General features: G+C 44.2%; 2 protein-coding genes across 4 annotated transcripts in view; both read left to right on the forward strand.

Moving 5' to 3' along the window:
* ABCB9 (ATP binding cassette subfamily B member 9) overlaps nt 1-683 on the forward strand; it is a 70,337-nt gene extending 69,654 nt beyond the window's left edge. The window contains exon 15 of the transcript XR_004540307.1: nt 468-683. The gene's annotated coding sequence lies outside the window, so the exon portion shown is untranslated. The remainder of the gene's footprint in view (nt 1-467) is intronic.
* Nucleotides 684-10,196: 9,513 nt separating this feature from the next.
* The window catches only part of VPS37B (VPS37B subunit of ESCRT-I), a 40,801-nt gene continuing 24,573 nt past the window's right edge, over nt 10,197-26,424 (forward strand). The window contains exon 1 of one of the 3 annotated variants that reach the window (XM_033956821.1): nt 10,197-10,219. Coding sequence is in view for 2 of the 3 variants with exons in the window: in XM_033956819.1 (XP_033812710.1) it covers nt 13,545-13,649 (105 nt within the window). In the remaining variant the exon portion in view is untranslated. Of the gene's footprint in view, nt 10,220-13,379; nt 13,650-14,481; nt 14,714-26,424 lie in introns of those variants that run through there. The other 2 variants (XM_033956819.1, XM_033956820.1) reach the window with 2 other exon arrangements.

Raw genomic sequence — 26,424 nt, forward strand, 5'->3', positions numbered from 1 at the left:
GTAAATATTGCTAGGCAGGCTTCATGGTAAAAAAGGGGAGATGGGCATGGGTCAGATCGGATGACTATAATCTGATTGTGTTTGCCTCAATCCATTACATCCATCTTCTGCTCTGCCATTATGCATTGAGGCTCCCTCCACCAGTGATCTGTAAATTTTTTTTTTCAAAATCTAATTAACAGATGACAAAATATAAAACAGCATTCTGAATGCTTATCCATGCCAGACACAGTGTAGGAAAGGATTCCTCCGAGGGAACTGCCAGATGGCTCCTTCCCAGAAGCAGAAGAAACACATTTTTCTAAACACAGTGGCCAGCATAAAACATGACCTGTCACCTTCCCTTCCTCACCAGCTGACTTTGGGAGTTGGTAAACAGAGACCCTATCCCCTCATTGATATCCCAACCTAGTACCTATTAGAAAACATGAACTATATCATGGAACATCTATGTCTTTCTGTGGCAGGAAATACTCAAACAGCATGTGAACAGGTGTTTAAATTAGGAGAAAGGGAGGCAGATGGAAGAAGAGTACAAGATGGATGTCAGAAAAGCATTAAAACAGAGGCAAAAATAAAAGGAGACATCTTAACTCATCAACAAAAAAAAGGGAAGAGGAGATCGGAATACAAACTACATAAAATCCAAGCAAGCCATCCAAAAAGTGCCGGTATCATCTTATTTTCTTTGTCTTATTTCTTTATATTATCTTAATAAGTGCTGGAAAACAACAAAATTCCTCATCTGGAAGTCCTGATAAGTGAGAATGGACTAGAGGTCTGCACGGGAACAGGGATTGCGGGAATCCCGTGGGTCCTGCGGGAATCCCCCCTAACCCATGGGACTCCCACGGGGACCCCCCTCTGGCCCACGGGACTCTCACGGGGACCCCCCTCTAGCCAACGGGACTATCACGGGGATGGAAGGCTTTGGAAGCAGGGTTCGTCCATATAATATAATGGTCACGTCAGCCTTAGTAAAAGAGGGGGGTTTATAAGTTAATTACCTGAACAGAAAACAAAAAAAAGGTTCCACCAAAGAGATTCCACAAGGAAAACAACAGCACATACACAAAAGAAACTGTGGAATTGATGATCCTGTGAGAAGTAATTGCTGCTTTTTATGGGGACAGATGGGGATGGAGGTAATTCCTTGCGGGGACGGGTGGGGATGGAGAGGATCCTGGTGGGGACGGGTGGGGACAGAGAGGATCCTGGCGGGGACGGAGAGGATCCTGGCAGGGATGAGTGGGGATGGAGAGGATCCTGGTGGGGACAGGCAGGAATGGGTGGGATTTCTGTCCCCGCGCAACTCTCTAGAATGGACTTGGAAGTTGTGGTCATTATGGTTCAATGAGTCTCATAAATGGGATATCTCCATCCTTGACTATAATCTATTTAGGGGGAAAAGTTAAGGCAGAAAAGGGGGAAGGAATTGTCTGTCTAGGTTAAAAAAAAAAAAAAAGATTAAAAGAAGCTGAAATACAGGGCGTGTGGGTTCAGTGGCATAGCGAAGGAAGTTGGCACCCAGGATGGTGGCACCCTGCATCGCTGTACACCTCCACTGTTCCCCGCCACTTGGATGTTCCCCCCCCCAACACTTCCCCACCTCTTGAGCACCCTGCCTCCCTCTCAAAATGCTCATCAGTGCATCTTCCACCTGCTGCTTGTGCCGGCCTTGTTCCCTTCTGATTTCATATCCTGGTTCCACGACCAGGAAATTAGACATCAGAAGGGAGCTGAAGTCCGCATGAGCAGCAAGTGGAAGATGCTGTTCGCGCTGGCGAACATTTAAAGAGGTATGCGGGGGAGCAGAGAGAAGAAGAGGCACTGATGCTTCCTGCGAAAACGGTACTTGGGGTGGACCAGCCCCCCCTTACTACAAGTTTATTTGAGATTTTATATACCACCTATCAAGGTTATCTAAGCGGTTTTACAATCAGGTACTCAAGCATTTTCACTATTTGTCCCAGTGGGCTCACAATCTATCTTACGTACCTGGGGCTATGGAGGATTAAGTGACTTGCCCAGGGTCACAAGGAGCAGCGTGGGGTTTGAACCCAAAACCCCAGGGTGCTGAGGCTGTAGCTTCAACCACTGTGCCACACACTCCTCCACAACGCCACTGGGTGGGGTACAGAGGAGGTGCTATTGAAAGAGAAGATGGCACTTCTCACAGGTGTAGCCTACAGACCTCTGACTCAAACAGATCTAGTAGTGGCCTATGGCTGCTGGGTGGGCGGGCCCAAATTGGGCAGACCAGGCCCATAGACTAAATTGAAAAGGGGTTTAAAAAGGGCAAAAAAAATATTTCGGTAAGAAAATTAAATAAAAGCTAGAGGAAAAGAAAACCAAATGGATCTCAAGGAAATGGTAGCAAAATTCAAAGCAAAACAGGTTAATATTTAGCCGATGGCAAAAACCGGAAATTAAAGGCTGGGGCCTGTATGGACTTTGGCATTGAATTTCTGTTGTTTTTGGGGTTTTTTTTTAAGTTGGCTAGAACATGCCCGTAAGTCAATGTTCAAACTTAAATGGCAATGAGCTAGTGCATAAAGGGGTACTTTTATTAAGGCGCTTGCTAAAGATTAGTGCACGCTAAACGCTAAGGCATCCATTATATTCTATGGGGCGCCTTAGCATTTAACGTGTGCTAAATTGATTAGCGAGCCTTAATAAAAGGACCCCAAAGATAGGACAACTGCCAGTATATATGCGGTTCTGTTTATGCGCTAAACATGACCAATTACCTCTGACTATTGGACGCTAAGTGGACTCCACCCCTGACCCACCTCTGGAACTCTTCCCAACTTCCACTTTAGCACTAATCGGTCATTTTCAGCTCCACTAACTGGTTAAATGCCACTGAAAATGACCAGATAGCCACATACAAGGGAGTTAACTGGTCGGCGGCCGTTTTTGGCTGATTAGCTCACTTTGAATATCAGCCAGATCATATTCACAAAATACAGAACTACACAGAAAAGAATACCAGACAAAGCTGAAAAAAACTAGAGAGGACTCAGTATGGCCAAAGCATAGACAGAAAAAAAAAGGTCTAGAATGTAATGCAAGGTAACACGACTGTTGGTCTTGATCAACAGAAGTTCCGGATTTGCAGGCTAAATTCCGAAACTGGCTTATTCATTAATCATTATTAGGAGTCCAACCTGGGAATCTCTTAAGATTAGCGTGCCTGATGGAAAAGGATGTTAACCAAAAACGAAATCTCTAGCACATGGTTATGGAATGATTACTAGAACACAGCTGACTGACCAGCGGATTTGGAAGAGTTCCAAATTGTGTCAATAAAAACTGAGCCTACAGTACCCAGTGGTGTGGGCCTAAGTAGAAACTAGGGTTACCAGATTTTCCATCTGGAAAATCTGGACCCCCTAGACCTGCCCCCAGGCCCAGCCACTCCCACCCACCCCCTAACCCACCCCAGCCCTGCCTCCAATCCCACCTCCCACTGCCTGTTTTCGTCAGGCAGTACATCCATGCATGCGCGGATGAGACACAATGACATTACGTACATGTGCGTGATGTCATCGACCTATCTGCATATGTGCACATGCCCTCCTGCACGAAGGAAAGCTTTTCAAAACCCGGACAAAATGCCGGGTTTTGAAAAGTTGTCTGGACCCCCGGACATGTCCTCAAAAGGACATATCCTCAAAAGGAGGACATGTCCGGTAAAATCCGGAAGTCTGGTAACCCTAGTAGAAACCAGGTGTAGATAGCACATTAGAACCCATGAACTGTGTGACCTTCTAGTACCAATTGGCACGGTCCCTGAGAATGAATGATATGCTAGAAAAGACCGATACTACAAGCTAAATAAAGAGAAAGTAGTTTGTAACTTGCTATATGAACCTGGGTGAAGAAACTAAGACTTGGTACCTTTTCACAGGCCGTATTATGATGAAATTATTGGGGTTATTAAGCAAGTGAGCCAAAATAAGCAACATGAGTATAGACTACATAAATTGTTGTGTTATGATAAGGCTAAAACATTTTTTTAGTTGTAAATAGAACACAGCTGATATTGTTGCTTCGTTTCTCAAGTAAGCGTGCGCTAAGACTTGGTACCTTTTCTTAGATTGCGACACATATGTTGCCTTTGAAGTGGAAAGACAAACTTTAGTCCTTAAACACCACTGATTTTCAGCATAAGTACAATATGCAAATTAACTTGGTTATCAGACCACATGTATCTCATTTCATAGGTTTTTGGCCTTAGACATTTTATTTATTTATTCATTCAATTTTTTATACCGTTCTCCCAGGAGAGCTCAGAACGGTTTACATAAGATTATTCAGGTACTCAAGCATTTTCCCTGTCTGTCCTGGGGCAATGGGGGGATTAAGTGACTTTCCCAGGTTCACAAGGAGCAGCGTGGGCAAGGAGCACAAGGGTGCTGAGGGCCCAAACTTCCAAAGCCTCACCCCCTGTGGCTATACCACTTATGGTACTTTGAGAATGACATGAGGACAAAGTTGTACCCATGGCCCTGGGATCTATCTCCATCCCTGTAAGTTCTGTCCCTGCCCCATCCCTGCAAGCTCTGTCCTCATCTGTTCGAGGCTTATGCAGATGAGGACAGAGCTTGCAGGGATAAGGCAAGGACAGGGATAGAACTCATGGGGCCAGGATGGGGTTCCAAGTCCAACCAGAGTGGAAGGTTCCAAAAGTGGTTGGCTCCATGATGCACTGTGGAAGGTGTCAGAAGGCAACACCCAGGAGAAATCTTTAAAATTATGGAGTGATACAGATATTGAGAGGTCCCCTGGTACTTAACTCCAGTCTGGAGTTGATGGTGGAGGAAAGAGGAATTCCTGAAGTCAGGTCTACTTCTGTGCATAAGCAGCTGGTGACTAGACAGCTGAAATGCGGGATGGGGGTGGACCATGGATCCTGAGCTACAGTACACTGATTTTTTTTTTCTCTTTCTTCAATCCTCAGCCTGGGACTCCTCAGCTTCATGTGATTTCCTCCCTGTGCTCTCACCCTTAATCTCCTCCTCCTGCCCTTGTCAATGAAGGAGCTGGCAAACATGTTTCCCTAGCTCTGGTTGTTAATTGGTCCTGCAAAATTATCAATGAAATTATCTTCCACTCTGTACTTCATTCACAAGGACACAATAAATCCTCTATTAGCTGTATTTAACAATTTAAATGTATTGTAGGAAGAAGCAGTGGCATACCAAGGGGTGAGGGCGGTCCGCCCCGGGTGCATGCTCCAAGGGGGTGCACAACCAGCCGGATCCGGAACCTCCCGCGCTGCTTCAAACCGTACTTCAGCACGGCTTCCCTACTTAGAGTAGAGTCGGCAGCCGTGCTGAAGTGAAGAAGGTCCCGCGATGACTGGGAAGACGTAAGTGATGTTGGGGGGTAGGGGGGAGGGGGGGACCGCAGCCCCACAGCCGCAGTCATTGTGGGATCTTGCCGCAACTAACTGCGTCTGCCGGCCCAGCCCCCTCTGAAGTCACTTACCTCTTCCATCGGAGCAGAAGAAGTCATCGCGGGATCTTTGGGACGGAGAAAGAAAGGAGGTCAGGGTGGCATGAAAGGGTGACAAAGGGGGGTCAGGGTGCTATGGAAACATGGCAAATGGTGACAAAAGGGGGTCAGGGTGCTATGGAAACATGGTAAAGGGTGACAAAGGAGGGTCAGGGTGCTATGGAAACATGGTGAAGGGTGACAAAGGGGGTCAGAGTGCTATGGAAACATGGTAAAGGGTGACAAAGGGGGATCAGGATGCTATGGAAACATGGTGAAGGGTGACAAAGGGGGATCAGGGTGCTATGGAAACATGGTAAAGGGTGACAAAGGGGGGTCAGGGTGATATGGAATCATGCTGAAGGGTGACAAAGGGGGTCAGGGTGGTATGGATGCATGGTGGAGGGAGAGAAGGGGGCAGATACTGAAGGAATTGCAGGGAAAGAGACATAAGGGGGAACGATACTGCATGGATTGGGTTGTAGGGAGCGAAAGGGGGCAGATGCTGATGGAAGTGGGGGGAAGAGAGAGAAGGGGCAGATGATGGAAATGGGGAGAAGGGGCAGATGATGGAACTGGGGAGAGAGAAGAGGGCAGATAATGGAAGGAGGGGGAAAGAGAGAGAAGGGGCAGATGATGGAAGTGGAGAGAAGGAGAGAGAAGAGGGCAGATGGAAGTGGGGGGAGAGAGAAGGGGCAGATGATGGAAGTGGGGAGAGAGAAGAGGGCAGATGATGGAAGGAGGGGATAAATACAAGGAGGGCACATGATGGGGAAAAAGGATTGAGTTAGGGAAATACTGGAGGGGTGAGGGAAAGAGGTGGCGAGCTGTAGGTAGACAATAAAAAAGGAAATTGATGAGAGGGTAGTAAGAACGTAATCTAGATGGATGCAGAAAATAAATTGAAAAGGAAAATGAGGGAAGAAAGGGATTGCAGAAAAGAGGTGTGGGAGAGGGAAGGAGAGGAGAGAGATGCCAGACCAATGGGGGTGAAAGGAGAGATGGAAGGGGGAGGCATACAGTTTCTGGAAGGGGCATAGAAGGAGAGAAGATGCCATGTAGGGGCAGAGAGATGGTAGACAGTGGATGGAAGGAAGAGAGTAACAAGAAGATGAGGAAAACAGAAACCAGAGAAGACAAAGGTAGAAAAAAAATTTATATTTATTTATTGCTTTAGGAGACATGTGTCACTGTTTCTGTGGTGTTGCATTGTATGCAGAGTCCAGCTTCTTTCTGGTTCAATTTAACCTTTGTCTATGTATTTCTATTTTATCCCCCCCCCTTTTACAAAATTTTGGAGTGTTTTTTAGCGCCAGCCGTGGTAGTAGCAGCTCTGATGCCCAGAATTCTATGAGCGTCAGAGCTGTTACCACTGTGGCTAAAATCCACACTACAGTTTTGTAAAAGGGGGAGGGGTTAGTTTGTGATTACATATTCCATACTAGGCGAAGGTATTTTTTGTGTTCTGTGTGTTTTGTTAGGATTGACGGTGTAGGATTGATCTGTACTAGTCTGGCTTGTTTAGTTTTACAATGGGTGTATTGATGTACTGCTCACTGCATATGTAAGATGCTGCCTTTTCCTAGGTACTCATGTGTGACGTGTGGCTTGTTACTAAAAATCATGTTTTTCGTACAGATGGGGGGGGGGGGGGGTGCCAAAAAATGATAGGCCTCGGGTGTCACATATGCTAGGTACGCTACTGGGAAGACCTCTGCCCATGCTAGGGTGGCACTTCAACTGCACTTTAGGCTATTAATTGTGTTCTTTGCTAACTGCTGCTGGTCAGCCCTCCAATGTTTATTTGAAGTTACAGAGAACAGTATAAATCGGTGATCTTCACTATTTTTCAAACAAAGGCCACATTGGCAAAAAAAACCACTTCAGTGTGAGGATCAGAACCCCTGCTGGACAAAGTGGCTGGTGCCCAGCACATTGGGCAGTGAAAGAAAAAATGATCCAGTCCGGCTGTTCAAGCATGCTCAGATGAACATGTGTAAGTACGTAAAATTAAATCTGACTCCCCAAACTCCCTGAGCCCATCTTCCATCCTGACACGCTCCACACACACCCCCCCAAAAAAAAACAAAAAAAACCCTCTCTCCCAACTCTATCTTGGCCAGTCTCCACTCCCATTATCCTGCCTCCTATCTCTCCAAGCTGGATCTCCGCCCAGTTTATTAATGCCCCTCACCTTCCACAAATCTTGCTGCCAGTATCATCTGTGTCAGCACTTCTGATTTCTTTCAACATCACGTGTCTCTAGGTGAATCTAAGCCATGCAAAACAAGGGGGTGCTGAAAAGTTCTCAGCCCAACCAACATCCTACAGTAAATTCTAAGTGTTATTTTGCCACTGTAGCTGAAGAATGTTGGTTTAGTTTGTAAAGTGCCAATTTGCAGAATCATAATGCTGTTTTGACATTGTTTCGGATCATTGTTTGAACCATGTCAATGAAAAGTGTGGAACTCCGAGCTGTCATGAAACGTTCCTATTCCTGCAGAAGAAAACTCCAGAGGAAATCCATAAATGTATGATGCAAATATTGAATAATAAATGGCCATCATACTCCGCAGTGAAGACATAGGGCTCCTTTTACTAAGGTGCGCTAGCGTTTTTAGCGCACGCAGGATTTTAGTGTGCGCTAAACCCATGCTACGCTTCTAGAACTAATGCCAGCTCAATGCTGGTGTTAAGGTCTAGCGCATGCGGCAATTTAGCGCACGCTATTCTGCGCATTAAGGCCCTAATGCACCTTTGTAAAAGGAGCTCATAGTGTGCAAACTTTCAGCTTGGAGATTTTGAGATGCAGCACAGTTTGGGAGGCCTTAAACGGTGTGTTAACTTCTGAAATTGTTGACCATGTCCATGACCTGATGTTGACAGATCGGTGAACATTGGCTAAAACAATTGCTGAGACACTACAGATATCCAGGGCATGTGTTGGGTGTATAATCCACGACCAGCTGGGTATACAGAAGCTGTCAGCCAAGTGGGTGCCCAAATGTTTGAATGCTGATGAGTAATGACATCAAGTGGACACTTCCAAGTTGATTTTGCAGCATTTTCAGCAGGAAAGGTCATGGCCACAGTGTTTTGGGATCAGGAAGGTGTTGTAATTACTATCTTCCAAGGGGTCCATTTAATGCAAAATACTACTGTAGCTTACTGTGTCGATTAAAGGAAGTGTCCCTCTCCAAGGAGCCACAGTATTCCATGCTACCGATCCAGGGAAAGCAGTGGCTTCCCCCATGTCGTTCTCAATAAGACTATGGACTTTTCCTCCAGGAACTTGTCCAAACCTTTCTTAACACCAGCTACGCTGTCCGCTCTTACTGTATCCTCTGGCAATGCGCTCCAGAGCTTAACTATTCTCTGAGTGAAAAAAAATTTCCTCCTATTGGTTTTAAAAGTATTTCCCTGTAACATCATCGAGTGTCCCCTAGTCTTTGTAATTTTTGACGGAGTGAAAAATCGATCCACTTGTACCCATTCTACTCCACTCAGGATTTTGTAGACTTCAATCATATCTCCCCTCAGCCGTCTCTTTTCCAAGTTGAAGAGCCCTAACCGTTTTAGTCTGTTGTCATACGAGGAGTTACAATCCCCTTTACCATCTTAGTCGCTCTTCTTTGAACCACTATATTTTTCTTGAGATAAGGAGACCAGAATTGAATGCAATGCTCCAGATGGAGTTGCTTAATATTTCTATTCAGCATATTCACTGAGGAATAACTAAGATAGACAGATTTTGAATGACCTTCAGAAGACTTACCCCCCCCCCCCATTTAAAAAGTGTAGCGCGTTTTTTAGCACCGGCCATGGCAGTAACAGCTCCGACGTTCATAGAATTCCTATGAGCATCGCAGCTGTTACCACTGTGGCCAGCGCTAAAAACCATGCTACAGTTTTGTAAAAGGAGGGAGGGAGAATTCCTATGTGCGTCCGAGCTGTAACCGCCGCAGCCAGCGCTAAAAACCGCACTACGCTTTTGTAAAAGGGGAGGTTAGTTTAACTAGCTCCCCAAAACTCACTTGGAATACATCAGAGGGCACTAAAGGAACTGAGGAAGGCCCTAGACTAGAGGCCCCATTGTCTGACATTCCCAACTCCTCTCCAGATTCTCAAGTGGCTCCAGAGGACTGGAGACAGGGGAGTGTGTGGCACAGTGGTTAAAAGCTACAGCCTCAGCACCCTGGGGTTCTGGGTTCAAACCCACGCTGCTCCTTGTGACCCTGGGCAAGTCACTTAATCCCTCCATTGCCCAAGGTACATTAGATAGATTGTGAGCCCTCCGGGACAGACAGGGAAAAATGCTTGGGTACCTGAACAAATTCCTGTAAACATTTCTGAGCTTCCTTGGGAGAACGGTATAGAAAATTTAATAAATAAATAATACACGTAATTCCCCTTCACAAAAAAAAACAACCCCAACTGAAGGATGCAGATTCCCTGCAGCTGAAAACTATCCCAACATCTGTGATGCATTAAAAGGGCACAAAAAGATGCTTAGATGAAGATATGCTGTTGGTTGGTTACTATATACACACAGGTGTCCACAACCCAAAGAATTTATATTTGGAAGTTCATAAGCCCTTACTCCATGGAACAGTCAAGCGGTGGAAAGAACAGCTGAGGACACACAGTCTTCATTGTTGTTAAGGGAACGAGAGAACAGCCAGTAAAAATCACAAGAATGTGAGCAGAGCCCCCTTGCATAAGTAGGTGTTTTAGTGTGTGAGTCATAAGTAAATTGGTAAAGGTGAGAATTTAATGCCTTACTCCTGCCTAGTCTCAATAGCTCAAAGAAAGGCTAACTGGAAGTCTTCTTTCCCCCCTCCCCCCTTGTAATTAAGATCCTTGATCTGTTGAAGAGAAATAATACAATATTAACAGGTAACAGGATTGCCACTAAATAATTACAGTAAGAGTTACAAGCCAGACTGATGGCTCGAGGGCAAGTGCCCTGTGCTTTGCAGCATTCACAGCCTCTAGTGAGGTCTGCACATTTAATGAGCAGCAACACCTAGTAGCCAGATTTAGGGTCCACAGTAGTTTCCAGACCTAATCACAGTTGTGGTCTCTGGCTGAGAGTTATCACTGTGATAGCTGAGCTAAATTTAGAAGGGAGATATAAAATAGAGGGACCCTCCCCCAGATAGCATTGTAAATGATAACAGGCACAGAAGACCAAACTAGCTCTTTCAATCTACCCAGCAAGGTGTTTAAAATTGTAACTCCACTCCATTCAGGTGAGCAACAGAAACAGCACCTTCCATAGAGGAAAGTAGGTGCTTTGGTTCACAGCTCCACTTCAAAGTTGCTGGCACACCTTAAAGCAGTATTGTCCTGGGTAACTATGCAGGTCACTCAGCTCTAAAATTAGTTATAACTTTTTTATGTACAGTGTGTTTTATTTATTTGCATTTAGCTCATATCCTTTCATTGGTAATTTAATGTGAGTTCTATCTAGGCACAGTAGGCATGGGCAGGGCTGAGAGGCTTACAACCTAAGAACTAAGGGTTGGATCAGACATGGGCAACTCTGTAATGTAATGTAATGTAATGTAATTTATTTCTTATATACCGCTACATCCGTTAGGTTCTAAGCGGTTTACAGAAAATATACATTAAGATTAGAAATAAGAAAGGTACTTGGAAAATTCCCTTACTGTCCCGAAGGCTCACAATCTAACTAAAGTACCTGGAGGGTAATAGTGAAGTGAAAAGTAGAGTTAGAGGAAAAATAAAAATAAAATAAACATTTTAAAAAGACAGCATTGATCTAAATACTTTGGAAGGTAGAAGAGAGGAGAGAAAGGAATAGAAGCAGAATGGGTCCTTGAGGGCTGGAATCCAATCGGGATTTCAGGATGTCCTCAATGAATATGCATTGAAAGCAGTGCATGCAAATAGATCTTTTGCATATTCATTGGGGAATACCTGAAAACCCAATTGGATTCCGGCCCTCGAGGACCGGAGCAGCCCATGTCTGGGCTAGATGCACTAAAGTCCCCGAACGTCTAATGATTGTCACTAAACTAGTTTGAGTGGTTTAGCGACTGATTGAATTTGTCGACTCTATACTCAAAACGGTTCACTGTGTGGTTTTCAGTGTGGTCGTACATTCTCTGATTCTGGCATGCAAATGAGGTCAATTAATATTAAAACCAGCCATCCGATTGATGGACTAACCTTGCATGCCAGAATCGGATTGGTACTACCGACCCGGAAAACCCAACATGTAGACCTTTCGTTAACTTTTTTTTTCATTTGTTTTCTATGGGTACAGATGTGTCCATATAAAAAAATGCTGGACCGACCCCGCCCCGTGAGCAAATCTGGCATACCCACTCCCTCCTGCGGCCGCGGCCCCCCCCCCCCCCCCCCCCCCCCCCCCCCCCCCAAGACCCTCTGAACTGACCCCCTCCCCTTCCCCAAAAATCAGAAGGAGGAATGCCCACTCTTTCCTGTAACTGTATGCCCCCCCCTCCTCCTCCTCCTCCTCCTCCTCCTCCTCCTCTGTATCTTTGAAATAGATAACAGCAGGAGGGATATCCAGTCCTTCCGACTCGCAGGCCTATCACTCCAAAATGGCGGGCCTTCCCAGTGCATCCTGGGGTGCACAGGAAGGGGCCTAAGGCCCTGATTGCCTCAGACATCTAAGATACTTGACTGAGCCAATCAGGGCCTTGGGCTCTTCCCTCTGTATCCCTCTTAGGCTCAGATGCCTAAGGCCCCTCCCCATGCCATTAAAAAAAGAAAAAAGCCCCAACAGCTGAGTGGCAGGAGGCTTCTTTGGGGCTTCCCCTGCCACTCAGCTGTTCAGGCTTCCCCAAACTGGCTCTGCGCACATGTCAAAGTCATTCTTACCGTGACTCACATGATCTTAACGACTGTGTGGACCTGGATTTCAAGTGGGGACATTCATAGGCAAGAGGGAGACCTTCTCCACCCCTACCCATCCCACCATCCAAATCTTCCCCTTTAATAAGTAACCATACCCCTTCCCCTGAAGAGCAGCATAAACAGCTTCAAGGCAAAAGCTGTGATTATTTTAGTGCCTGGCAGCATTCACAGGCCTCAAAGCCATGGCCCAATGCTCCCAGGCAGCTGCCCTGGGCGCCTGTTACAGGGGGCCCCCAAACTTGCCTACAATTGAAAGGGGCAGCCGGCAGGCAAGCCATGGGGCCCCCTACAATTCGTCCAAAATTAGAAGAGCAAAGGGCATGGAATTTCTCTCCTATGAGGAAAGGCTAAAGAAGTTAGGGTTCTTCAGCTTGGCAAAGAGACAGACAGCTCAGGGAAGATATAACTGAAATCTACAAAATCCTAAGTGGTAATATAGAACAGCTAAAAAAAAGTTGAATCCATTCATTTTAAAACATTCTGAAGACTAGGGGACACTCAACAAAGTTAAATGGAAATACTGTGTACCTTTATCACAAATAGTAGGACATATTTTTTTCACTCAGAGAGTAAGTTAAGCTCTAGCATTTGTTGCCAGAGGATGCGGTAAGGAACAAGTGGAGGAAAAGCCCATGGTCTGCTATTGAGACAGACATGAGGGAAGCTACTGCTTGCCCTGGGATCGGTAGCATGAAATGTTGCTATTATTTGGGTTTCTATGATCTGGATTGACCACTTTGGAAACAGGATACTGGACTAGATGGCTCATTGATCTCACCCAGTATGGCTGCTCTTATGTAAGTTGCAAATGTTTGTCGATTTTTATCCGGGGACAAGCAACGGCCACATCACCTCCCCAACACAGGCTCCAGCGGCCTCTTCGCAAGCTGACGCCCAGGCCTCTGGCTGTGACATAACAGCGGAACACGTGCCAGACCAGCTTCGAAGCAGCTCGCGCCGCCGCGCGGACTACCTGCTGCAGCGTCAGAAGGACCAATCCGAGGACGCACCTTCGTCCGTGACGTCACCTCCTCCTCCCAGTTGGCCTCCGCGGGCGGGAGAAGCCGTGCCCGCACTTCCGGTTTCGGAAGCGTCGGCAGAGCCGGGGGGCCAGCGCGAGGGAGAGCGGCGCGATGTCGGTCAGCTCGGCTAAGTTCAGCGCGCTGTCGCTGGCGCAGCTGAACGAGATGCTGGATGACGAGGCGAAGCTGGACCAGATGGCGCAAGAGATGGAGGAGGTGAGGGGAGGCTTCCGTCCTTTTTCTCCGCAGCAGGGGGGCTCGTACCGGAGCCGGGGCGGTGCTGCCGCTGGGCCCGACCGCTCCTCGGCGCCGACTTCCTGGTTCGCTTTTAACCCGTCGCACCTCGCGCTGCTGTTGCTCCCTTCTCGTCTCCTAACCTTAAAATGCTCTTCTCGTCGCCCCCTCCCTCGGCGGCGGGGGAGGTTAATCGTGTGTTCGAAGGATTTAGGCTTGCTGCGTTTCCTAGACTCTCCTAGTAAAGTCATGAGCGTTAGGAATTAAATAGGGACTTTTTTCCGGGTTTGTGTGAAATGTTGGCGGAATCGCCTGTTCCATAATACCGGTTCAGTTTAGAAAGCCTTGTTTGTTTGTTTTTTTGTTTTGGGGCTTTTTTTTTTTTACCGCCCTTGATAACCATTGATTTGACAGTGGAGTTCTACCCAAGTAAATAAAATGATAGCAATGAGTACTGAAACTGGTTAGTGACTACTGAGAAAGTGAGCTTTGTTCTGAACCTGAATCTAGGGCTGGTTTCTTCTTAATTAACAAAGGAGGGTATTGTGTCGTGGGAAGCGATACACACAGCAGTGGCTTGTCTTATATTGGAAGTGTTGCTAAGCTGCTTGGAGCAAGAAAGACTTAAGACTACTTTTGCTCAGTAGTTAAAAAAAGAAGAAGAAGAAACAGGCTACTGGATTAATTGTGTTGGCTAATAACTCTGTTCAGTGCTAAATCCCCAGGGTGATAATGATACTTTTCTGTAGTCATAGTAATAGGTAGTAAAGTACAGGATCCTTTCACCTTATCTTGTGGCTTATGAAGTTGCAAAAACTTTCTAAACATTTGTTCCCTTTTTCTATCAAATCTCTAACAGCAGCTTTAAAACTTCTGATGCAAATAGGTTGTGTATGTAAATACATTTGGGACACTCCCCTGGAACTATCAGCTGAGAGTCCTTGGGTGTGGAACAGCTGGGTAAACAAAGATCCTTGAGTTGATGGCAAATGGCAAATTGGACAAGTTAAATAATGGAAGGGTGCAAAAATCTTATCAAAACACAGGTATTTAACAAGTCAGGCAAATTATCTTAAATAATTTATGAGATGCCCTAGATGTTTGACAGTAACATAAAATGTTGGAATAGCTAGTATGACAGCAGTACTGTTAACTACTGTTTCTCACAGTATATTAGTGTCATACAGTATTAGTGTGTGTGTTAGGATTTATGTACTGCCTTTTTGAAGAAATTCACTCAAGGTGGTGTATCACATAAATGAGCTGGACATAAAATAGACGAAGCAGTAAAAATATTAAAATAACACTGTATGACATTGATTAGTCTACTATTCCATAACACATACAGTACACATTATGTTTTTAACCATTTTTATTGTGACTACACAACAGCACATCAATAAAGAACCTATAGTGTTACAGCGCTGGTCATCCATTTTGTAAATTTGAAGCATAATCTACCCCTCCCTTTACAATCCTTGCAATTCACATGTTTATTAAAAGACCAAAAACAATCCAGCTTACAGATATCACTAAGGTGGACACCAAATGTTCATTCCGCTAAACCTCCCTCCTCCCGCTGTTATGTTCGGGCAACTTATTAGTGGTGGGTGGGTGAAGGTCTTATCCCTCCAGCCAATTTACTTTAATAACCCTCACTATCCCCTCCTCCCCCCTACAGAAAGTCTCCTATCTGCACAGGGATCGAACAGCTACTCAAGATTAGAATTCTCATATGAGGGACAGGAGTCTGCAAATATGGTTCCCATATTGACATAAAACCTTTGTAATGTTTTGGGTACCTGCAAACACCGTATAATTCAAATAACATTTACGAGTGCAGCTTATTTCTCCAATACCAGACTGTAGGAGGATCTGCTTGTAACCAATGATTCATAATACATTTTCTCCTCAGAATATAGGATCCTTTCAAGTATAGTATTTCTCCATTCCCCATGCTCATAGACAAATAATCTGCAAAAATAACCACCTCTAGGGGAAGAGTATGTCCCAGAGTTGTTTGCAAATATCCTTGCATCTTTTCCCAGAAACCCTATATTTGTTCGAATAACCAGATACCATGAACAAATGTATTTTCAAATTCCCCACATTTCATGCAGAGTGGTGAATCAGTGATCCCTGAAGCCATATGGATTGTTCTGAAATGGGATTAATGTAGTTCTTCACTATAATACATTTCTTGGATTGCTTTAATTGTTTTAGCTAAAGAAAAAATACGTAAAGGCCTGGGTAATTCTCCATTCCACCTCTCTATTGGGACCCTATAATTCCGAGGTGGTTGTCTTTTCACTATTTCTCTGTGAAACCATGATATTTGAGACCTTACCCCAGGCACATTAAGGGCTGCGAGTCAGCATATGGTGTAAGCCAAGGTGGAACATATGGACAGCAGTTGGTCACCTCCTTTTTTAACTTAAGCAAAATTGCATATGAAGTCTAAAAACATATAGGAAATCTCTCAGCTACAGTAGGAGTGGATAAGCAAGTTCTGCTAGTGTATGCAGCTGGTATTTAGTCCTTGTGTGTATGACCTAGCAAGTTGCCTTGTTTGTTAGAGACTTGGGTGAAGAGCCAAGTTTTCACTGGTTTATAGTCGTGAATTAAGTGAAGCCTTTCTGTGATTATATTCTGAGTGTAGGGGCTAATTAAGAGGTGGCTGTGGCATCATGTGATTTCCTTTTGGAGAGGGTGTGGTTAAGGATATTCCTTTAGTCCTAATTTTTGCGGGTCTAATCTTAGTATTTATAAGCATATGAAGGTTTAATTTTTAAAAAAATAACTTTTCAAATTAGTCTTAGTTATATCAAAAATTTACTAATGTGATTATACTATTAAAAATACAGTCAAACGTTAGCTAGCGAGTAACGTGTTTTGCAAAACATTTTATTAAATTTTAACTTGATAAACGAGCATTGTCTTGCAGTACGAGCATGTATATACGCATCGCATTATCAGAACCCACAGTTCAAGTGCGCATATCTTATGCTGAGTGCGGCTGAACGTAATAAAAGCATCATTCTCAATTTACCCGCAGTTCAAGCACACACTACATAAGCTTATCTTGCGCCATGCGTGGCTGAACATAATAGAAGCATCACGCCCAATTTATCCATAGCTCAAGTGCTTACAGCATACAGTATTTTGTATTAAAGTTTTTGGGTTGTGGAATGAATCATCTGAGTTCCCTTTATTTCCTATGGGGAAATTTGCTTTCATATTCGAGTGCTTTGGATTACAAACATGCTTCTGGAATGAATTATGCTCACAAACCAAGGTTTTACTGTACATAAATAATTTTGAAATTATTGTGAGGTGAACAATCTCCAATTTAATAGGTTAGTCATTCATATTCGGAAATCTTTTCTGCTGTACTTTATTGAAGAGAGAAAAATGATCATTACCTTTAATAACAATTTAAATGGTTTTGTTTAACCAAAATACTAACATTATAGCATATATATTCGTATATTTGCGTAAACATCCATGCTAAACAAAATATCTTAAAAAAAACCTTAGACCCCCCTTTTAAGAGGCTGCGTTAGGATTTTTATCATCGACCACTGCAGTAAAAGCTCCAATGTTCATAAAATTCCTGAGTGTTGGAGCTTTTACCACAGCGGCCGGTGATAAAAAACTAAAAAAAACTCCTAACGTGGCTTGATTGAAAGGGGGCCTTAGATTATCAGCCAGGTCCACAGATGAAAAACTTAAAATACTGTCTTCTATAGCTTACTCATCTTCATTTTTTTTTGTTCATAATTTGGAAAAGAAAAGCTTTATCGGGTCCCAAACAGTTTCTCATTTTAGAATGAATGGATCCAAAGGGAGAGAATATTCTTTCTATGCGAGCAGAAGAAGCCACTGCTGTATCATTACTTCAGGGGTCTCTAAATCCAAATGCTTAATTAATAAGTAACCACCAGCTCACTGGTGTGACTTTCTTTAAAATATAATTGGCAAATACATATTTCTTGAACGGTACTCCCTTAGTTCTGAAGTTTATTATAATTGACTAAAATTACAGATGAATGATTCCTGGATACCCATGTCTTAGCTAATTTCTTCAGCACTTAAGATTTGACACTGGTATCGGATATTGACAATATTTGCAAGAAAATGAGCTGGAGACAGTGCTTGTCCCATTTGGATTTTTAATGCTTGTAACTTAATTCTATCATTGTGCAGTTCTGTTTTCTAAGTGCTTAGTTCCTTCCAAATTTCAACTGCATGAGCAATAAAACAGCTACTTTTTTGTATTTTGTTTAAAGCTTCAGAAATGGGTTTCAGGATTCTCTGTATATCTTCAACATTTTTCTTAAGCACAATGTTGAGGATTTTGGCTGTAACAGTGCCATCTATTTTCTCTCGAATTTGTTTATAAACTGTCATCAGAATAGGCCTTTTTTTGATATACTGCTCAAAACAGTCCACTACTGAGTTCCATCTAACATCTTGTGGGAGCGCTAGCTTGGTTCCACCCATTCTTTTTAGAGCTGCTGCAACAAAATGATTGTTACAGAAGTATTTAGCAATTTCAATGATCATCTTTATTTCTGAGACACTGAAGTCTTTGGCTAGGAGGTGCAGCAAATGAGCCCTGCAACCATATGTTGTTTGCTTGATATTCTCTTCATGCTTTTCTAAATTTCTTCTCATCTTGGATATATTTGCAGCAGTCTGACTAAACAACATACTACACATTTGAATTTTTGTTCTCATTTTATTATATCTTTTGCTACTACTTCCTGTAAGTGTTCTGCTGTATGTGCATTTCCTGAGTTATCAATTGTTCTTAAAGAAAGACATTACCTTCTGTTATACAAGCATATACAATGGGATCATTGTGGACATATGCAGCAGTTTCCCTACAACATCTGTTCTGCTGGGTGGACTGTGTCCTAGTCTGTTACTGGACCATATTAATGAAGTGTGGGTTTTCAATCAGATGTCGCATAAACAAACTGGGCAATTTTTTAATCAGTTTCTTCTTTTTTTTGATCTGCTGATTTTTATCACAAATCTATCTATGGTATGTTCCTGAATTATTGGTATGAGTCTACATCTCTTATATTTATACAACTTATGGTTGCTTTATGACAATGAGCTAAGGTTAATATGTAGAAACATTGAAAGACTTCTGCATCAGTTTTCTCTGTATCTTTATTTACTTATTCAATAAAATTATTTTAAACATAAAGAAACTAAATAGTGCATCCTTAACCCTATATGTCATGTCTGACTGTTCAGGTTGGATTATAAGCTCTTCTGAGCAGGGACCGTCTATAAAATGTACAGTGCTGTGTACACCTTTCAGCACTATATAAGTGATTAATAGTAGTAGTAAAATGTCAGATGTGCTCATTGCTAGGACAGTTGAATACACAAGCACAATTCAAAATTAAGGGCTTTTTACGTTGCAAAACCAAAAAAGCAGATCATTCCAAATAATGTGAAGTCCAGTTTATTAATGTCAATGACCTGATGCCAAGTTACACCCACTGACTGCATCAGGGGTAGTGAATGCATGGGAAAGCAACAAGAAATAAACCCCTGCTAATCAGCACTTCTGTATCACACAGCAAATCAAAACTTATTGTTTAAAATTCTTGCTCAAAGGTGACTCAGTTGATGGTTGTGGGCAGCATGAAAATTCTTATGCTTTAACCTAGCTATTTATTACAGCACAAAACCCACATGGCTAATTACTATGAGTCTTTAAAGAACATAAAATGGAAAATAAGCAGGGCTGATTGCTTAAAAAATATACTTTCAGACAACCATTTTGAGACTATTTAAATAAGCAACATTACTGGCTTCTTTTTTTGTTGTTGTTGTGACTTAAAGTATGCTGTTTAGTGAACAGCCAGTATTAACAACAAAATTTCAGGTCACAGATGTCATGTGGTATTTCTAGTTTGGCAGTTAATAAGCTATTCCTTTTAGGTTGCATAAAAGTTAGTTCCTGTTTCACTTCATGACTAAATTTCAGAGTCCAGTCTCACAGCTTGTTATAGGCTGGGTTCAAATGAGTTTTAGTCATACTAATGCAATTCAGTAGCATTGCAAAATGAATCTGCAGTGTTGTAGCAGAAGTAGGTGAACTTAGATCTTTTTCATTCACATAAGAAATATTGTAGTTCATTTACATCATTCTTCTGATATTGTTCCTTGCATTTTCTGTAGTTGTTACGATAGGGTATTGCTGTTATGCAGTGACATTATTGGATTGTTAGGGAGTGTGCAAGGTTGGTTACATGTCTGTATCCTTGATGCATGAGCATTGATGCTTTTAGTTATAGGAGAATAAATTGGAACCAGTGCATAAATGCTTTTCTACTTTCTTTGGGTTACTATGTAGACCAGGGGTGCCCACACTTTTTTGGGCTTGTGAGCTACTTTTTAAATGACCAAGTCAAAATGATCTACCAACAATAAAATTTAAAAAAAACACAAAGCACACTGTACGCATAGAAAATGTTAATTATCATTCCTATTCCAGGGTTTTTCAAAGAGGTCAAAGCAGATGACTCTGCACTATCACCTCAGTAACAACCATACAAAAATAGACAAATATACCCCCCTCCCTTTTTACTAAAACACGATAGCAGTTTTTAGCACAGGGAGCTGCGCTGAATGCCCAGAGTTGCTCTTGACACTCATAGGCTCCCTGAGCTAAAAACCTCTATTGCGGTTTAGTAAAAGGGGACCTTAGTGTAAAATATAGACAGCAGATATAAATTCAGACACATTTTGATCACTAAATTTAAAATAAAATCATTTTTCCTACCTTGTCTGGTGATTTCATGAGTCTCTAGTTGTACTTTCTTCTTCTGACTGTGCATACAATCTTTCTTCCCTTCTTTTAGCCTGTATGCTTCCTCTCCTCCAGACCTCATTCCTTCCCCCAACTTTTCCTTCCTCTTCCCTGCTCTTTCTTTCTCTCTGCCTCCCTTTCTTTTTTTTCTGTTTCTCTTCTTTCCTTCTGTCTCCCTACCTGCCCTTTTTCTTTCTTTCTCCCTGCCCTCCCCCAAGCCACTGCCACTGCCATTGCCATCGGGGACCAGGACCCAAATGCCACCAATAACAGGCCCCAAGCTCTCCCTGCTTCGGCCAACCAGCATTCCTCTCCCCGACGTCAATTCTGCCGTTGGGAAGAGGAAGGCTGATCAGCCCAAGATCGTGATCAACCTATTGGGGGAAATGCTGCCGGGTCCTGCCTTCGCGGAAACAGAAAGTAGGCAGGACCCGGCAGGAAGAAGAACAAATGCTTCACTAACCTGTCTCCCGCATTAGCCCGTAGCGAACACTTGCTTCAGGGCTCTCAACATGTGCGTGCCGGCTTCCCTTCTCCCCCCCGGGACATAACTTCCGGTTTCGGAGGGAAGAAAAGCCGGCACTCACACATTAGAGCCCGGAGCATAAGTTCGCTACGGGCTGAAATCTCCAAGCCGGTTTTTTTTTTGGTTTTTTTAATGTTCAGCAGCGGCAGATGACAGCTGGGCGGACCGCCCAGCTAAAAGGCCCTAGGGAGAACACTGGAGAGGAAGGCTGATCGGCCCGTAGATCAGGACGGCAACACGAGTCTATCACAGAGCCCGGGATAGGCTCCGCGATCGACTCACGTTGCATTCCTGAGCTACTGGTCGATCGCGATCGACATATTGGACACCCCTGATGTAGACGGCTGTTTTCCTCTGTTGCCAGTCCCTTTGCTCACTAGAATTTTTTTTAAAATATTTCTGGATGGAATGGATGGGTTAATCTTGGTTGCATTCCTATTGTTACTTCATGTCCTCCACTTTTTTGTCTTAGCAATTTTCTCCTTCTATACATTAGTTCATTTGGAATTAGTACTGGGGGTCTAGTACCACGAGCCTTCACAACTGCACAGTCATTGTAGTAACTCTAGAATATGGGGGTGCTTAAAATGGGTTTCCCCCCAAAATAAATAGGGCTAAAAAGTGGTCTTATAACTACTGCTACTATTAATCATTTCTTAAGCACTACTAGATATAAGCAGCACTGTGCATCAAAACACAGAAGAGACGGTCCCTTTTCAAAAGAGCTTACAATCTAGTCAAGACAGACAAACTGAATAAGGAGGTAGATCAATACACTGTGCTCAGGTGGGGGAATTACAGAGGGAATGATAAGACAGATAACTGGTCTCCCGCAAGGTCTCCCCTCCCCCTTGCAATCTGCAAAACTCTGCTGCACGACTCATCTTCTACCAACCTTGCTATGTTCATGTCGCTCCTCTCCTTAAGTCACTTCACTGGCTCCCTATCTGCCATCGCATACAGTTCAATCTCCTATTGCTGATATACAGTGTGTTCATTCTGCTGCCCCTCAATATCTCTCCTCTCTCCTTATACATCTCCCAGAGAACTCCATTCATCAGATAAACTGCTCTTAGCTGTTCCCTTCTCCACCTCTGCCAATTCTAGACTTTGTGTCTTTCATCTAGCTTCCCCCTATGCCTGGAATAAATTACCTGAGTTTGTCCGCCAAGCTCCTTCCCTTCCCTTGTTTAAAAGCAGACTGAAAATCCACCTTTTTGATATAGCCTTCAATCCTTAACCCTACTCCTCTGCCCACCATCCCAGCCAGCTGATTAACCATTTCCCTTAACTGTATCCATGACATCTTGTTTGTCTTGGCTGTTTAGATTGTAAGCTCTTTTGAGCAGGAACCGTTTTCTTTGTGATTCTGTACATCACTGCATATGTCTGGTAGTGCTATAGAAATAATTAATAGTAGTAGTAGTAGTAGATATTGGTGCTTAGAAGGTGCGCTGGAGTTTGGAATTGAAAGCATCTTCAAAGAAGTGGACTTTGAGTCTGTATTTGAATACTGCCAGAGACTGATTCTGATCTATTGAGTCAGGCAGTTTTTTCCAGGCATATGATGTAGCAGGGTAGAAGGGATGAAGTCGAGTTGGCTGTAGAGGAGAATGTTACAGATAAGAAAGACTTGTGCAGTGAACAGAGTACCCAGGGGGGGTGTGGGGAGAGATGAGAGAGGAGAGATACTGAGGGGCTGTGGAGCAAATACACTGACACTGTCGGTAAGACGAGTTTGAACTGTATGCGGAAATGGATAGGGAGCCAATGAAGTAAGTGACTTGAGGAGAGGGGTAATGTGGGCTCAGTGACTGATGGAATACGAGGCATGCAACGGAGTTCTGAACAGATTGAAGGGGAGAGAGAGAGTTTAGCAGAAGGCCAGTGAGAATCAGGTTGCAGTAGTCTAGGTGAGAGGTGATCTTGGCAGTGCACTCGGAAAAGAAGAGTCTGGTTTTAGCGATATTGTAGTGAAAGAAACGATAGGTTTTGACAGTGTGTTGGATATGTGAAGAGGAGGAGAGAGATGAGTCAAAGATTACCCCAAGGTTGCGAGCTGACAAGACAGAGAGGATGAGGTTGTTACTGATCATGTTACTGTTTCTTGGATTAGCCTCTTATTTGATATTTTCTTTGGCATAAAATGAAAATTTCTTTTTCTATTTATAAAGATGACCCTGTTGTCTTCTATTGTAATGCTGATAACCCCAGCTGCTTATTCTGTTCTAGCTGTTGCCTCCTCCCAAAAAAAAATCACCAGTTGTTGATTGTAAAAGCTCCAACCACTCCTGCCCGGACCACCAGGGATTCACAGGGAGGTGTAAAAATTGTCAGAGTTGGCCGGTACACCAAGTCATAAGGCAGGCTGGCAGAGGCCTGCAACAAGTCCAGGAGGGGAGTGGGTGGGTGCTAACCTGAATATGAGACGAGACCCCCATTTTGGGGCCCAAAATTCTTGTCTTAAATTCAAGGCCATGCTGCTCCTATCATGACCTCTATTTCCTACTTGCCAATAACTCTGTGCAGTACCTGCTTTCTTGCCACAAGTTTACTGGTTGTCTAAACTCTAAATACTGTATATTACTGTGAAGTTAGATGGCATATTTTTTTCTTTGATTGTATTCTGATTGAATACGTGAGTAATTTTCCATGCAGTGCAAGTATGTTTCAGTGGTATATGTAGCTCTTAAGGCAGTTTGGGGCTTAAGGCTTTGAGGAAAAGCTTTGAATAGTTATGCAAGGATTATTTGCAGACCCTTTCTTTGTAGAACACAATGAGCTTAATGTCCAGGCTATTTTATTATGTTCAGTATTTGCAGTAATAGATAGCACTTTCAGGTACTGAAAACTTTAACTTAATTTGAGATCAGGAGAGCTTTTGAGCAGGCAGGTACAGGAATTCCTTGTAATATGATTTACTTTCAATTGGTAGAACAATTTGAGCATTACACATGCAGATTTAAAATAGCCAGACTACAGTATTTGTGTTGATGGGAGGTAAATGTGTTATTGGACACATGGTAGGATACATCAGTTCATGCTGGATGTTCTCATACAGGAAATTTTTATTTTGACTGTGTGTACAAGTCGACGCCAAGGACCTTGTCTGTGACGTTACAGCAGAACATGTGCCAAACCTGCTTCAAAGTGGCTTATGTCTGTATAATATATATGTGCATACACTTGTATAGGTGTGACTGCAATTATTTGCTTTTGTGTCTTAATACATATGTGATTAAACACTACGTTAGTATGCCTTCAATATCAGGAAGGTAGTCAAAAGATATCATGCTTTGCACAATATTAAATTTGAACTCTGACCTTTTGTTTAGGAACTTGGCTTAACTTAAAAATATATATCTATTTAGAATTTATCCTAGGACAAGCAGGCAGTATATTCTCAACATGTGGGTGACATCACCAACGGAGCCCCCCTAGCGGCCGTTTTTGCAAGCAGACTTCCTTGAAGACCTTCAAGCTTACGATTGGCCCGCACATGCGCGCGTGCCTCTCCCACCCGACCTAGGGCATGCGTCTTCTCAGTGTGGCCTCAGTTCAATGTTTTCCGCGGAGTCAGAAGCACTGCTCTCTTGCTTCGCGCGATCTCATTGTCCCTCTTGCACCGCGGCTTATTTGGTTAATTTCAGTTAAGTCGCTGTGCCCACGTCTTTATTTTTCTTTTTTTCCGTTCGTATATTTTTGACCGGGTTACCGGTCTTGCTCTGGCCGCCTGGCCTCGCGGGGCCGCGGCCATATTTTTTCTTATGTCCTGGCCTTGTTCCGGGTTTAAAAACTGTGTTAAGTGCAACCGGGTTATCTCCATCACCGACCCTCATCATTGGTGTGTGGAGTGCCTGGGTGTGGAGCACCGCGCTGAGTCTTGTCCACGTTGTGCGACTTTGCAACCGCGGGCTCTTCGTCGGAGGGTGGCCAAGATTCTCCAACTCTTTGGCCCTATGGATCCTGTGGGACAGGCTTCGAACTCGGCCTTGGCGCCCTTGTTGGGTGCCTCAGCCTCGAAGTCCCCCTCGGCCTCCAAGGCTCCGGCCTCGGCTCCTCCTTCTACTCCGGTCTCGGGTAAATCTCCTCTTTCCTCCTCAGGTGTGCCGGCAAAGAAGCCAACCTCAGAGTCTCATGTCAGTGCCGCCTCGTCGGCGTCTTCGAGACATCATTCTAAGCATGCCTCCTCACATAGGGAAAACTCTTCCTCGAGGTCGCCCCCGAAGAAGCGCACTGCTGCACCTACAATCCAACAGCCTTTGGTCTCTGTGCCTATGTTCGAGGACATGCTTAAGGCTATACTTACCACGCAGCTTTCCTCGGTGGTGAGCCAACAGGTCCCGACCTCGACGCCTCTGACCTCGGTCGCGACCTAGCCTCGGTCTGACCAGCCTGATCGTCCTTCTCTCGTGTCTCGGGGTTGTGCCCGCAAGGCTCGTTGGATTCCCTCGAGTGATTCTTCTTCCCCCGAATCACCTGTGACTTTTCGAGGGTCCAGGACAGGGGCCTGCTTTTCGCCCGCTACTATGTTGAGGCTTGCCCCTCCTAAAAAGCTCCGGTCTTCTCCGCCCCTTCGGGGCAGGTCTCCGACCGCAAAGCCTTCCAGGACCCTTGTCCTCAAGTTGGACTCTAGTTTGCATTCCCCATTGAGGCAGATGCCAGCCTCTAGAGAGTCTTCTTCGAAACCGGTGGAGGAATTTTCCTTTGCCCTGTCTTCTCCGAGGCTCTGCCAGCTGATTCCTCAGACTCCGGGGTCCTCCCCGGTCCACCTTGCACGGGGTCGTTCCTCGACACCCCCCAGACACTTTAGTTGAGCCTCTTCGATCTCCCATTTGCGGGACTCCGAGGCCCCGGCTTACTACTTGAGGGAAATTTCTCCCTCTTTTTTGGCTGCCCCCAGATCTCGCTCAGGGTCTTCTCAGAAGGATGAGCCTGCTCCTCGAATCTCCTCCTTTACTTGTTTCATTTCTGACATGGGCAGGGTCTTGAACCTGGACCTCCAATCTGAGTCTCGTTATACCCAGGAATTCCTGGCGGAAATGGGTGTTGATTATCCGCCCCGTGAGGCGCTGCGCTTGCCATTGTACCAGGTTCTCCGGCAAACGTTTCTCCGAAACCTGGAGACCCCCAATGCAGTCACGGCCATTCCCTTCAAGTTGGAATCCCGTTACCGGACGGTCCTGGTTAAGGGGTTTGAAAGTTCTCACCTTTCTCACCAATCCTTGGTGGTTGAATCTTCCTTGAAGAAATCCAACCCCTCGAAGGTTTACGCTGCCGTCCCTCCGGGCCGGGAAGGCCGTACGATGGACAAATTTGGTCGCCGTCTTTATCAAAACTCAATGATGGTGAATCGTGTCCTCAACTATAACTTTATCTTCATGTCCTACCTCCGA

Source organism: Geotrypetes seraphini, chromosome 8, assembly GCF_902459505.1.
Source record: "Geotrypetes seraphini chromosome 8, aGeoSer1.1, whole genome shotgun sequence".
NCBI lineage: Eukaryota > Metazoa > Chordata > Amphibia > Gymnophiona > Dermophiidae > Geotrypetes > Geotrypetes seraphini.